The sequence below is a fragment of the Eptesicus fuscus genome, chromosome 3 (genome assembly GCF_027574615.1).
Source record: "Eptesicus fuscus isolate TK198812 chromosome 3, DD_ASM_mEF_20220401, whole genome shotgun sequence".
NCBI classification, from domain to species: Eukaryota; Metazoa; Chordata; class Mammalia; order Chiroptera; family Vespertilionidae; genus Eptesicus; species Eptesicus fuscus.
In genome coordinates, this window is record NC_072475.1 from 105854163 (window position 1) to 105868506 (window position 14344).

The 14344-nt window shown below is 38.9% G+C and overlaps 1 protein-coding gene across 4 annotated transcripts in view; it reads right to left on the reverse strand.

Annotated features, from left to right (window-relative positions):
* Positions 1–14344, reverse strand: part of RNF13 (ring finger protein 13) — a 185884-nt gene that overhangs the window by 60042 nt on the left and 111498 nt on the right. For all 4 annotated transcript variants that reach the window (XM_054714101.1, XM_054714102.1, XM_054714099.1 and 1 more), the window contains one exon: positions 11748–11838. In XM_054714101.1, the coding sequence (XP_054570076.1) occupies positions 11748–11838 (91 nt within the window). The remainder of the gene's footprint in view (positions 1–11747; positions 11839–14344) is intronic.

Consider the following 14344-nt stretch of genomic DNA (forward strand, 5'->3'; position numbering starts at 1 on the left):
AAGACCTGTACTCAGAAAACTATAAGACATTGAAAAAAGAAACAGAGGAAGATACAAACAAGTAGAACCATAAATCATGTTCATCGACTGGAATAATTAACATCATTAAAATGCCCATACTTCCCAAAGAAATCTATAGATTCAATGCATTCTCTGTTAAAATACTGTCTGCATATTTATCAGATCTAGAACAAACATCTGAATAATTTATACCGAACCAAAAAAGACCCAGAATAGCCTCAGCAATCTTTAAGAAAGAAAAACAAAGTTGGATGGATCACAATATCAGATATCAAAGTGTACTACAAAGCCACTGTAATCAAAACAGCCTGGTACCGGTACAGGAACAAGCATATAGAACAATGAAACAGAACCAAGACCCCAGAATTTGACCCACACCATTATGGTCAATTAATATTTGACAAAAGAAGCAAGAGCATACAGTGGAGTAAAGATAGTCTATTCAATAAATGGTGTTGGGAAAATTGGACAGGTATATGTAAGAAAATGCAACTAGACCACCAACTTACACCATACACAAGCATGTACTCAAAATGGATAAAAGACTTGAAACCATAAAAATCCTAGAAGAAAAAACATAGGCAGTAAAATCTAAGCCATATCTCAGGTAGCAGAATTTTCACCAATACATCTTCTAAGGCAATAGAAACAAACAAACAAAAAAAAAGTGACTACATTAAACTAAAAAGCTTCTGCACAGAAAAAGAAAACACTCTCAAAATGAAAAGAAAACCCACTGTATGGCAACGATACATCTGATAAGGGGTTAATTTCAAAAATACACAAAGAACTCATAATACTTAACAAAAGGAAGACAAACAATCCAATTAAAAATAGCAACGGATCTGAATAGACACTTCTCTAAAGAGGACATACAGATGACCAAGAGATATATGAAAAAAATGCTCAACATCACTAATCATCAGAGAGATGCAAATTAAAACTACAATGAGGTATCACCTCACACTAGCCACAATGGCTATCATCAATAAATCAACAAACAGCAAGTGATGGATAGGATGTGGGGAAAAGGGAACCCTAGTGCACTGCAGGTAGGAATGCAAACTGATGCAGCCACTTGGGAAAACATTATGGAGTTTCCTTAAAAAATTAAAAGTGGAACTGCCGTTTAACCCAGAAATCCCACTTCAGGGAGTGTATCCTAAGAATCCAGAAACACCAATCAGGAAGAATATATGCACCCCTATCTTCATAGCAGAGTTGTTTACAATAGCCAAGATCTGGAAACAGCCTGAGTGCCCATCAGTGGATATCCAGATGAGTGGATATAAAAGCTGTGGTACATTTACATAATGGAATACTATACAGCAGTAAAAAAAAAGAAGAAGGATCTCTTACCCTTTGAGACAGCATGGATGAACATGGAGACTGTTATGCTAAGTGAAATAAGCCAGTCAAAGACAAATATCATATGATCTCACTTGTATGTGGAACCTAATGAGCAAAATAAACTGACAAAATAGGTCCAGAGACAAGGATGCATGGAACAGACTGTCAGATTTCATAGGGAGTGGAGGATGGAAGGCAGGAAGAGATTAACAAAAGAACTTACATGAATAGCTCATGGACATGGACAATAGTGTAGTGAAGGCCTAAAGTTGGGGAGGGGAGCAAGTGGAGGGGAGAAAATGGGGGCAAATGGGGCACATCTGTAATACTGTCAACAATAAAAATAAATTAAAAAAAAAACACAACGTAATTTGACTTTACATCCTTATTATGATACACCTTAAGCACAGAAAGAACTGTTTTTTATAAATGTCAAAGTAGTGTTGGTATTGCTCTTCTGAGTCTGTTTGTGTGTATTATGTAATTTAAAGAGAATATAAGTAACTATATTGGTGTCTTCAAGCACAGAAAAATAAAATGCAGGTGTAAGATCCAGAAAGTAAAGTAAAAATCCTATAGCCCTGAAATTAAATTGGAAATAACAGTATGCACTCATGATTTATTTTATCTTTAAAAACATAGAAGGCCCTTTCCGGGTGGCTCAGTGGATTAGAGCGTCATCCAGTACACCAAAAGGCTGAGTTCGATTCCCAGTCAAGTGGTTATCCTAGGGCAGTGGTCAGCAAACGGCGGCTCGTGAGCCACATGCGGCTCTTTGGCCCCTTGAGTGTGGCTCTTCCACAAAATACCACAGCCTGGGCGAGTCTATTTTGAAGAAGTGGTGTTAGAAGAAGTTTAAGTTTAAAAAATTTGGCTCTCAAAAGAAATTTCAATCATTGTACTGTTGATATTTGGCTCTGCTGACTAATGAGTTTGCCGACCACTGTCCTAGGGGTTTGATGCCCAGTCTGGGTACATACGGGAGGCAACCAATTGATATTTCTCTCTTACATCAATGTTCTCTCTCTCTCTCTCTCTCTCTCTCTCTCTCTCTCTCTCTATCTCTATCTCCCCCTCTCTCTCTCCAAAATCAATAAAAGATATATCCTTGGGTGAGAATTAAAAACAAAACAAATAAAAAACATATATTTCCTAGCTCAGTCCACTGAAAATCCCTAGAAATAATGACAAATCAAGAAACAATGATCATTAAATTCCACATATAAGTGAGATCATGTGATATTTGTCTTACGGTATTTCTCTAAATACCATAACCAATTAAAAGGAACCAGACCTTGAAGAAATGACTGGTCCCAGGTTAGGGGAATGAAAAGAACAAGAAGGACCTGGAACATCTTGTTATACACCAAAAACAAGGAGCAATCAAAAGCTCCTAGATTCCCATCAAAACAATCAGGATTAAACTTGAAGAAGGCTGAAATGGGTCACTATGAAATCAATAAAGATAATAACTACAATGGACTGAAGCATATGAAATAGGTTTTAACTCATAAGTTCACAATGATACTTTAAATATATATTAAACCATCTTTGCAAGATGCTAACAAACCAAGTCATTCTGAAAAACAGTAAAGGAAAAGAATCAAGTGGTTATCCTATCTTTCCTAAACAGATTGTACACCAAGGTAATCAAATATTTGATAATAGTCCTCTTTTTAAATTATTATTTATTGATGGGTGAGAGAGAGAAACATCAATTTGTTGTTCCACTTATGTATGTATTCATTGGTTGATTCTTATATGTGCCCTGACTGGGGATCAAACTCACAAGCCTAGCATATCAGTACAATGCTCTAACCAACCGAGTTCCCTGGAGGGGGTGATGTAAGTCCTCTGAGGGAAGGATTTTAACTAATAAACAAGGAAAGAATTATAAAATTAAATCACTTGCACCACAAAGATAGAACCAAATTTGTGTCTCTGGGTGGAAATGATACCATACATAAAGTAGTTTTGCCTTACCAATTCTCCGAGGCCCCCAAAAATTCTTGAATTGGAACAAACCTAGAGTTCTAATTAGCAGTTTACAGGAAAAATAAGTAGGAAAGACTCAATAGGATACCCAAAGATTATCAGAAAAGTCCAGACTATAGTAAAATTCACAGGGCAAATTTAAAAAAGAAAAAAACTTAAGACATAAGAACCAATGCAGTGGATGGACATTATTTGGGGTATTAACAATATTTTTAAAAATAAGATTTCAAACAGCTGAGAAAATATGAAGACTGAAATATGTTTTGATATTGAATTAACATTTACTTCTTTTTTTAAAAAAATATATTTTATTGATTTTTCACAGAGAGGAAGGGAGAGGGATAGAGAGCTAGAAACATCGATGAGAGAGAGACACCGACCAGCTGCCTCCTGAACACCCCCCACCGGGGGACGTGCCCACAACCAATGTACATGCCCTTGACTGGAACCGAACCCGGGACCCTCCAGTCCGCAGACCGACGCTCCATCCACTGAGCCAAACCGGTTTCGGCAACATTTACTTCTTTTATAAAAGGTATAATAATGATAATATGGTTATATTTTTTATATAACATTATCATCTAATAATATATTCTGAGATATTTACAGTTGAAATGGTATCTGGAACTTGCTTCAAAATAATCATGGTGTGGGAAGATGCTCAAAGTCACTAATCATCTGAGAGATGCAAATCAAAATGACAATGAAGTACCATTTCACACCTGTCAGAATGACTATCATCAACAAATCAACAATTGACAAGTGCTGGCTAGGATGTGAAGAAAAAGGAACCCTCCTGCACTGCTGGTGGGAATGCAGACTGGTGCAGTTACTGTGGAGAACAGTGTGGAGTTTCCTCAAAAAACTAAAAATGGAACTCCCATTTGACCCAGTGATCCCACTTCTAGGAATATATCCCAAGAAACTAGAAACATCAATCAGAAAGAATATATGCACCCCTATGTTCACAGCAGCACAATTTACAATAGCTAAGATTTGGAAACAGCCTAAGTGCCCATCAGCAGATGAGTGGATTAGAAAACTGTGGTACATCTACACAATGGAATACTACGCTGCTGTAAAAAGGAAGGAACTCCTACCATTTGCAGCAGCATGGATGGACCTGGAGAGGATTATGCTGAGCGAAATAAGTCAGTTGGAGAAAGATAAATATCACATGATCTCACTCATTTATGGAATATAATGAAAAACATAAACTGATGAATAAAAACAGATCCAGAGACGGAGAGGCATCGATCAGACCATCAAACCTCAGAGGGAAGGCAGGGGAGGGTGGGGGTAAGGGGGAGAGATCAACCAAAGGACTTGTATGCATGCATATAAGCATAACCAATGGACACAGACACTAGGGGGTGGTGAGGGCATGAGTGGGGGGGGCACATTGGGGGATAAGGACTCATATGTAATACCATAGTCAATAAAGAAAATAAATTTTTAAAAATGTATACTTAAGGAGAAACCAAGATGACAGCATAGGTAATCACCTATACTTGCTGCCTCTCACAACCACATCAAAAACATAACTAAACGGTAGGACAACTACAACCCAGAACCGTGGGAAAGCTGGCTGAGAGGAAGTCCCATAACTAGAGAGGTGAAGAAAATTCATTGAGACTGGTAAGAGGTGTGGAGGTGCAGAAAGTGCTGGCACCTGGATGTGCTCTTCTTTAAACCGGGAGGGTGATACAAGCTACCAATTGCTGTGAACTCCAGTTCCGAGGGAGACTCTGGGGGACCCAGGCACATATGGGGAGAAACTGGACTGTCTGGCATCGGGACAGGAATGTGATGGTGGCTTACTTTTAGAGGTGCTCACAGCAATCATTGTTCCTGCACAGGGGTGCAGGATGTGGGGAACCTGGGACTTCTCAGGTTCAGGACAGCCATTGCTGTTTGCTCCGCCCTGCTGATTCCCAGAGACGCTGCCTCACCCAATTTACAACCCCACCAAGCTGTGTGCATCGGCTTTTGCATATGAATGGCCTGTCCTTTTGCCTAAAACAAACTGCAGCTGGGTCAGAGAGCCCCAGAGATTCCAAAAGAAGGCCCACTGCCTGGCAGCAGCAGCAGCAGCAGCATCGGCCTTGCTTCACAGCTGGGCCTCATCTGGGAACTTCCAAACCCCATACAAAGAGGAGGAATCTGCAGATGTCTCTGTAGCTCCTGCTGGGTGGCCCTAGACAGTGGTTGACCTTGCACCTCCTTGGAGATCCAAGAACCAGTGTACCCAGTGGTCAGAGTGAGACCATACCAGATTACAACTCTTTACATCCATAAGAGACACACTCAAGGGGCAGACTCAGTGAGCACCAAAGCCCCACTGAAGCCAGTCCTGCCCCACAAAGGTGTCTCCTGTGCAACAGATCTTCCAGTGTAGACACAGCTGGTCACCACAGCCAACTGGCCTGGAGGTCAATTCCTCCCAGTGATACCAACAGCAATCAAGGCTTAACTACAACAAGACTGTGCACAGAGCCCACAAAGGGGTGCAACAAGAGCGTCCACCTCAGGTGACTGGGGAGGCTGAGCCACTGGGCCCTATAGGACACCTAGCACACAAAGCCACTCTATCAACTCAAGGAGGCTTAGCAGTTACCCAGTACATAGAAACAAACACAGGGAAGCAGCCAAAATGTGGAGACAAAGAAACAGGTCACAAATGAAAGAAATGGATGAAAGCAAAATACTGGATATAGAGTTCAAAACCACGGTTATAAGGTTACTCAAGAATCTTCTAGAAACCTCCAAGAAATTTTGAGAACCTCAAGAATATGAAAAAGGACCAATCAGAAATTAAGCATACACTGACTGAAATAATGAATAATATACAGAGATCCAACAGCAGACTAGAGGATCCCAAGAATCAAGTCAAAGATTTGAACTATGAAGAAGCAAAAAACACCCAACCGGAAAAGAAAAAAGAAAGAATCCAAAAATATGAAGATAGTGTAAGGAGCCTCTGGAACAACTTCAAGTGTACCAACATCAGAATTATGGGTGTGCCAGAAGAGAGAGAGCAAGATATTGAAAACTTATTTGAAGAAATAATGACAGATAACTTCCCCTACCTGGTAAAAGAAATACTTACAAGTCCAGGAAGCACAGAGAACCCCAAACAAGAGGAATCTAAAGAGGACCACACCAAGACACATCACAATTAAAATGGCAAGGGTAAAAGACAAAGAGAGAATCTTAAACGCAGCAAGAGAAAAACAGTTAGTTACCTACAAGGGAGTACCCATATGACTGTCAGCTGATTTCTCAACAGAAACTATGCAGGCCAGAAGGGAGTGGCAAGAAATATACAAAGTGATGAATAGCAAGAACCTAAAACCAAGATTAGTCTACCCAGCAAAGCTATCATTCAGAATTGAAGGTCAGATAAAGAGCTTCACAGACAAGAAAAAACTAAAGGAGTTCATCACCACCAAACCAGAATTATATGAAATGCTGAAGGGTACTCTCTAAGAAGAGGAAGAAAAAGGTAAAGATAAAAATTATAAACAACAAAGTGACAACAAATACATATCTATCAACAAGTGAATCTAAAAATCAAGTGAATAAAAAATCTGAAGAACAGAATAAACTGGTGAATATAATAGAATCAGGGGCATAGAAAGGGAGTGGACAGACAATTCTCGGAGGGAAGGGGGTGTGGAGGGTGCGGGAAGAGATTGGACAAAACTCTTACACCTATGGACGAGGACAATGCGGGGTGGGGGGGGGGGGGTAAGGGCATGGTTTGGGCTGGGAACTGGGTGGAGGGGAGCTATTGGGGGAAAAAAGAGTAACTACTGTAATAATCTGAACAATAAAGGTTTATTCAAAAAAATGTATACCTAAAAACATAATAACATGATATGGGGAAGAAACGGAGGTGAGCAGTCCAAATGAAATTGGCCATAAATTGATAATTTTTAAAATGAATGATAAAATTATAGTCATCTCTCTATTTTTAACCTTTTGCACTCGGATGTCGAGTGTGACTCGACACGGTTAGCATCAGTAGCAGCTCGTATGTCAAATGTTTCAAAAAATATCACACCATGAAAAATTATAGAGATTAAAATTACTCTTTGAATGTATCAATAATTTGAAACATAAAAAAATCCAAATAAATAAGTTTGTATGAAAAGAAACTCCAGTTTTTTATTCTATTGCCGCGCTTTGTAAAATCTGGGGTATTTAAAAAACTAAATCCCGAGTAGAATAAAGGAATCGAGAAAAAAGCAAGCGAGTGCAAAGGGTTGAACATGTTTGAAAACTACTGTAACAAAAAGCAGAATAAATTAATGAGTGGGTAAGTAGGTAGGTAGGAAGTCAGGCTGGCAAATGTATGGGGCAGATCTATATGTTCAGGTCTTTAGTCCTTTAAACACAATTCTGAAACCTAAAAAAAAAACTTTAAAAATAATGTCTGCAATTAATATAACAAGCAATCTAAACTGACATAAGATACACATTCACTGCAAATATACAGGGATGGGCAAAAGTAGGTTCACAATTGTGAATATGCAAAACACTGTTTATTCTAGTGTTATTATTTATTCGTATTTTTCCATATGAACAACTGTAAACCTACTTTTATCCACCCCTGTATATAATGTGATTATGGGATGTTCCCTCAAATGTTATTTGGAATGTTACTTAACTTTTAAAAATCTAAAAAATTTTCAATTTCACAATATATCTTTCCTCAAGAGTTGGGATAAGAAAATTTGTCAACTTGAATTACCATGGAAAAAATCAAATATTAAGTAAATAAAGCAGTTATAAAATACTATGTATTGTATATGAGCACATTATCAATCATTAATGTGAGTATTCAAATACAGGTACAATTAAAAGGTTTATTAAACATTTGTACGCTATAAACATCTATAGACACAAGCAGCAGATCTTTTTTAATTAAATTCAAAATATGGTGGCAGTTAACTGGTTAAAACAGTAGCTATTGTTAGAGAATAGCAACATAGGAAATTCCATTTAAATATACTTTATATTTCTGAATTGTTCCATAACTTACCAGCATGTATGTATTTATTTTTTAATTTAAAAATGAATGACTTTAGCCCTGGATGGTATTATTCGGTGGTTAGAGCATCGGCCCGTACACTGAAGGGTCATGGGTTTGATTCCTGATCAAGAGTAAGGATCGATCTCTGGCTCCAGTTGAGGCATGTGTGGGAGGCAACCAAGCAATGTGTCTCCATCAGATTGATGTTTCTCTCTCTATTTCCCTCCCGCCCTCCCTTCCACTCTAGAAATCAGTATAGCCCTAGCTGGTTTAGCCTCAGTGGATAGAGCATAGGCTTGTGGGCCAAAGGTTCAATTCCGGCCAAGGGCACATGTCCAGGTTGCGAGCTCAATCCCCAGTAGAGGGCGTGCAGGAGGTAGCTGATCAATAATTCTCATCATTGATGTTTGTTTCTATCTCTCTCTCCCTCTCCCTTCCTCTCTGAAATAAATAAAAATATATTAAAATCAGTTTAAAAAAATAGAAATCAATAGAAAAAATATCCTCAGGTAAGGATTAACAACAACAAAAAAAGTATGATTTTATAACTAAAAACAAGACTCTAAAATACATATTAAAATATACAGAATTTTTCTAAATGGCACAGCAATATTGAGGTAAAAGAAAATATTAGTTCTCCCCCTCCATTAATTACACAAACTAGGCTGACACAATAGCATCTTTTTTTAAATTATTTTTATTGATTTCAGAGAGGAAGGGAGAGGAAGAGAGAGACAGAGAAACATCAATAATGATAATCATTGATAGTCTGCCTCCTGCATGCCCCCTACTATGGATTGAGCCGGCAACCCAGGCATGTGTCTTGTCTGGGAATTGAACCATGACCTCCTGGTCTATAGGTCAATGCTCAACCACTGAGCCACACCAGTAAGGCAATAGTATCTTGATTAACTATTTTTAATACAATATCCAAAATTACATTCCCTAACTTAATAAAGTCATTCAGAGAATATAATAAGTGAACCATATTTTAAATATCAAAACTAAATAGGGTAAATGGCAAAAGTAGTAAACAGAAAGCTCTCTTATGCATTTTCAAACTCAAATATTCATGGATTTATTCCCTCTAAATAACTATAATTGAATTTCATTGTGCCAGTTTCCTCTTTTGGCAAATGGAGATAATAAGAGTTACAATAACCTCTAGAGTGTTTTTATGAGAATTAATTGGATAACAAATGTAAAAGTTTCATGAGTGCCTGGCACTTGCTAAATACTCAATATTATTGCTTTTATTATTAACTTGGGACCCGGTGCACAAAATTCGGGAACTGGGGGTCGGGGGTCCCTCAGCCCAACCTGCCCCCTCTCACATACTGGGAGCCCTCAGGGGATGTCCTACTGACGGCTTAGGCCCGCGCCCCACAGGGAGCATACCTAAGCCACAGTCTGGCCTCCCTTTGTGGGAGGCAACCGGGCTGATCAGGGGAAGGCATCAGCCCCATCACCCCGCTGCTGCAGCCACTGTCAGTCACCGCACCCACCAAGGTGTTTTCATCAACACGGACTCCAGTCCCTTCACCAAGAAAAAATGACAACTTTCTTTAGGCATTTTCAAGATGTGTCTTTCATAGGATATGGATTTATTTATTTTTTATCCTCACCTGAGGGTATGTTTCCATTGACTTTTAGAGAATGTGGAAGAGAAAGGGAAAGACAGAGAGAAACACTTTGATTGGTTGCCTCCTGCATGAGCCCTGATCTGGGCCCCGGCCATGGAGGAGCCTGCAACCTAGGTACATGCCTTTGATCAGAATCAAACCCAGACCCTGCTGTCTGCAGGCTGAGGCATTATCCACTGAGTCAAACAGGCTAGGGCAGGATATGACATTTCTTAGCCTTCCAGCAGCGGACCTTCATTTTTTTCTCCAGAAGTGTGGTGGAAAAACCCTAGATCACCTTTATGGATTCTTATTACCCAAGTTACTAAGAATATTACCAGTGGCATACAGGAAGCTTAGCCAATGTGCAGTCAGAAAAGGTATTTCCTCTATAGTTCACCCCTATCTCCTCTGATCTCCGACTCCGCCCCTGCCAAGGCCTAAAGCCTCTGGCCGAAGCTTTATACCTGGGCAGGCCTCTCCAGCTCCCTCTGATCACTGTCTCAGCCCCTGTCCAGGCCTGCCCAGACCGAAAGCGGACCCCCAGTACCCTACAATCAATCGCAGGGGGTCCACTCCTGCCCAGGCCGAAAGCAGACCCCAAGCTCCCTGCCCAGGTGATCAATTGCAGGGGGTCTGCTGGTGTACCAGGCCGAAGAAACCCCCAGCTCCCTGCAATCGATGGCAGGGGGTCCGCTGGTGCATCAGGCCAAAAGCCTCCGGCGGAGGCTTTGGGCCTAGAGCCGGAGCGGACACCCAGCTCCCCGCTTTCGATGGCAGGGGAGCTGGCCCCGCTTTCAATGGCAGGGAGTCTGCTCGCCATGCCCACCATCCAATCAGAGCAAGAAGCTGGGTGTCCACCACGCCCACCATCCATCTAAAGCGGGGAGCTGAGTGTCCGCTCCGGCTCCAGGCCAAAAGCCTCCGGTGGAGGCTTTCGGTCTGGTGCCAGTGCGGACCCCAGCTCCCTGCGATCCGTTGCAGGGGGTCAGCTCAGGGCGCCTATGTATGCAAATTAACCGCCATCTTGGTCGGGTTTATTTGCATACTCACTCTGATTGGCTGGTGGGTGTGACTTGCTGGTGGGCGTGGCTTGCGGGCATGGCTTGGGCCTAGGGAAGGTGCGATCAATTTGCATATTACTGTTTTATTAGGTAGGATGTTGTTGTTATTGTTCCTCTTGGTCAGAAGCCTGCTCCTGCCCACTGCATTTGAGGATCTGTGTCAGGGAAGAAGCTCTGAAGTGTTAGCTATATTAGTTGAGAAAGCTGTGCCTTAAGTGAATTGGGGAACTTCCACATAGACGTTTTTATTCCAAATTAAACTTTTCAAACTTTCAAACAAACTTTTTATCTCTGTAAAAGTTACTTACTACATTGTGTTTTGGACTCTGTGTTTATAAAATAACAAACTATAATAAAATACAAATATGTCTTAATGAAAACTGTCATATAAATATTCATCACATTGTTTCTAAATACCAATAGTTTCATTAAACCATAAAAACAGTTCTATCTTTTTAGCAAACTGGTGCATTAATCTCTCTAGCATGAAGATATTTTCAATATGTAACCATATAGAGGAAATAGTACAACTAGTAAGTATTAAAATCATAATGACTTACAGAGAATTTAGCACAATAGAGCATTCTAAAATATAACCTTGATTACAGCTAATATTATCTAATATCTATATTATTATTTTTTATATCCATTACTTACCCTCTTTCATATGTGAATTCATCTTTCAGGGAATTAGCTGATGATTCACCAATAAAGACAGATGGTATATCAATTTTCTTTAGCACACCGACTGTACAAAACAATAATAAAATTATTCTTAAAAGCCTATACTTAATGTACAATCAACTTAATTTTCTTCCAGCATATGCAACTGGAAACAATCAACTCAAATTATATATTGGTTGATTCTCCCAATAATAGATTTATACCATCATCAAAGTGGCTGAGAAATACTACATTTAAGTAATGAAAGCTAACATTTTGCTTACATACATTATAAACTATCTCAATAGTCCTGAGAATGAAATATAATTATTTTTAATATTTCCATTTGACTTATCTTTTATAGACATAATTAACTATTAGAAAAGGAAGAAGAGAGAACTTAAGTTTTCTTTCCACACTTAATTCCTGAATGAAAAAGTGAAAAAACTTTTTTACATACCCATTGCCAGGAGAGGTGCAAGCCTAAGAATGTAAGAAAAGACCACTTCACACCAGTCTGAAAATGACAGCACAGCACACATACACTTTCCACAGTGAAAGGGTGGCAGGAATTGAGAAAGGCATAGGACAGGAAAGCTGGGTAAATTTCTACTTCCTCCAAATCCTGGATTTCATGGTAAATCTTTGTGTTTTGGTTGGTGTCCTAAGAAATGTGACCCTTATACCTATATTACAAAACCAAAATCAAATGCCAAAAGAAAAACAATGACCCATTCCTCAGGAAGAGAAATAAAACAACCCCCTTAATGTTACCGTAGGAAAAGCAGCCTTGTTTGTAGCTATGAGTCAACTTAACAGATTAAGCTTTAGACAAAGCCCACTTGTTTGCTTTTGTAATATTTTTCCCAATAACTCTGTTCTATATTTCTTTAAAAAATGCATATTCATTATTTTTAAAGACAGGAGAACACAAGAAGAAAACAGAACACAGCTATAATTCTTTTCACCCAAAGACAAAGGTTTTATTTGATAAATCTTTGGGGGGTTTTTGTTTATAGATTTTAGAGGGAGGGAGAGGGAATCATCAATGTGAGAAACATCGATTGGCTGGCTCTTGCATGTGCCCACTGGGGATCGAACCCACAACTTAGGTATGTGTCCTGATCAGGAATCGAACCCTTTGATGCATAGGATGACACTCCAACCAATTGAGCAACCCTACCAGGGCACTTTTCTTTAGACAAATACATGTAATTATGTAGCGACCACCACAATCAAAACATAGAATGTTCTATCACCCCTCCAAATAATTCCTTTGTGCCCCCAACCTCAGCAACCACTAATGTGTTTTTCTTTAATCCTAATGAAGACATATTTTAATGTTTTAAACTCTTGGTATCCCTTGGTAGGATACATTTTTTCACTTCCAGATTGGTTTGTTTAAGAAAATATAATCATTCATTCCCACTCATTTTCTCTCCTCTCTCTCTCTCTCTCTCTCTCTATTTCTCTCTTCTCTCTCTCACACACACACACACCATAGGAACCAAAATGGTAAGTAAAGGAATATTTAATCACTATTTTTACATCAATAGGAATAAAATTTTATTGTTACACCAACAGGATCATATAATAATGGGGCATAGTGTAAGCTTTTCTTCCACTCAGTGATAAACTTCATCCCATCGTTTTAATAGCTGGAGAGGTACTGATATAATCATATACATTTTATGAAAGTATTTTCTAGCTTGCTAAGAGATCTTCCTCTATCACACAGTTGACAATTTAATTTATTTGATAATTAAAACCTGAAATTATATATCCTTTGTAAAAGGAATGTTTTACAATTTCATGAAGATACTCTGATATACTCAAAGAGAAAGTTTTGGGTTGTAACTACTGGCTTATAATTATTGGAAGCAACATAACATCTTTGACTTATACCTAAAGAGATGTTAAAAGCTTCTCATTTTAGTCAGAAGATTAAGAGGGATAATGATGTATGCAAATATGAATAGCCATATTGGAGACTCTGCAACACTATCTACTAAAAACATGTTCTAGTTCACAAAATATTTTTAGAAACACTAAATGTTAATTCTGATCCACAAAATAACTCCATGAAGTACACACTGCCAAATAATATTATCATCATATCATAGACAAATCATACTTTACATGGCCAGTCCAAACTCTCCATATTCACATATCCAATTGCCTGTTTGATATGTCTACTTGATTGCATAACAGATGTTTCAAATTTAATATTTTCAATTGGTATTCTCAATGTTTCTATTCTACTCCTAGTCTTTCTCATATCCGTAAATAGCAAAACTATTCACCTAGTTTCTCAGGGTAAATATCTTGGGAGTCATCCTTGACTCTTCCCTTTCCTTTATTCCTCATAACAAATCCTATCAACTTCAAAACAAGTCCATAATTCTATCACTTCTCAACACAATCACTGCCAACACTCCAGGTCACCATCACCTCTTCCTTGCTGCTGCAGCAACTTTCTAACTTGCATCTGCAGGCACTCTTGCCCATCTTTTCCCTGCAGTCTATTCTCAAAAAGAATCGCAACCAAAGTGATCATTTAAAAATATATCAGATCACCTCACACTTCTATA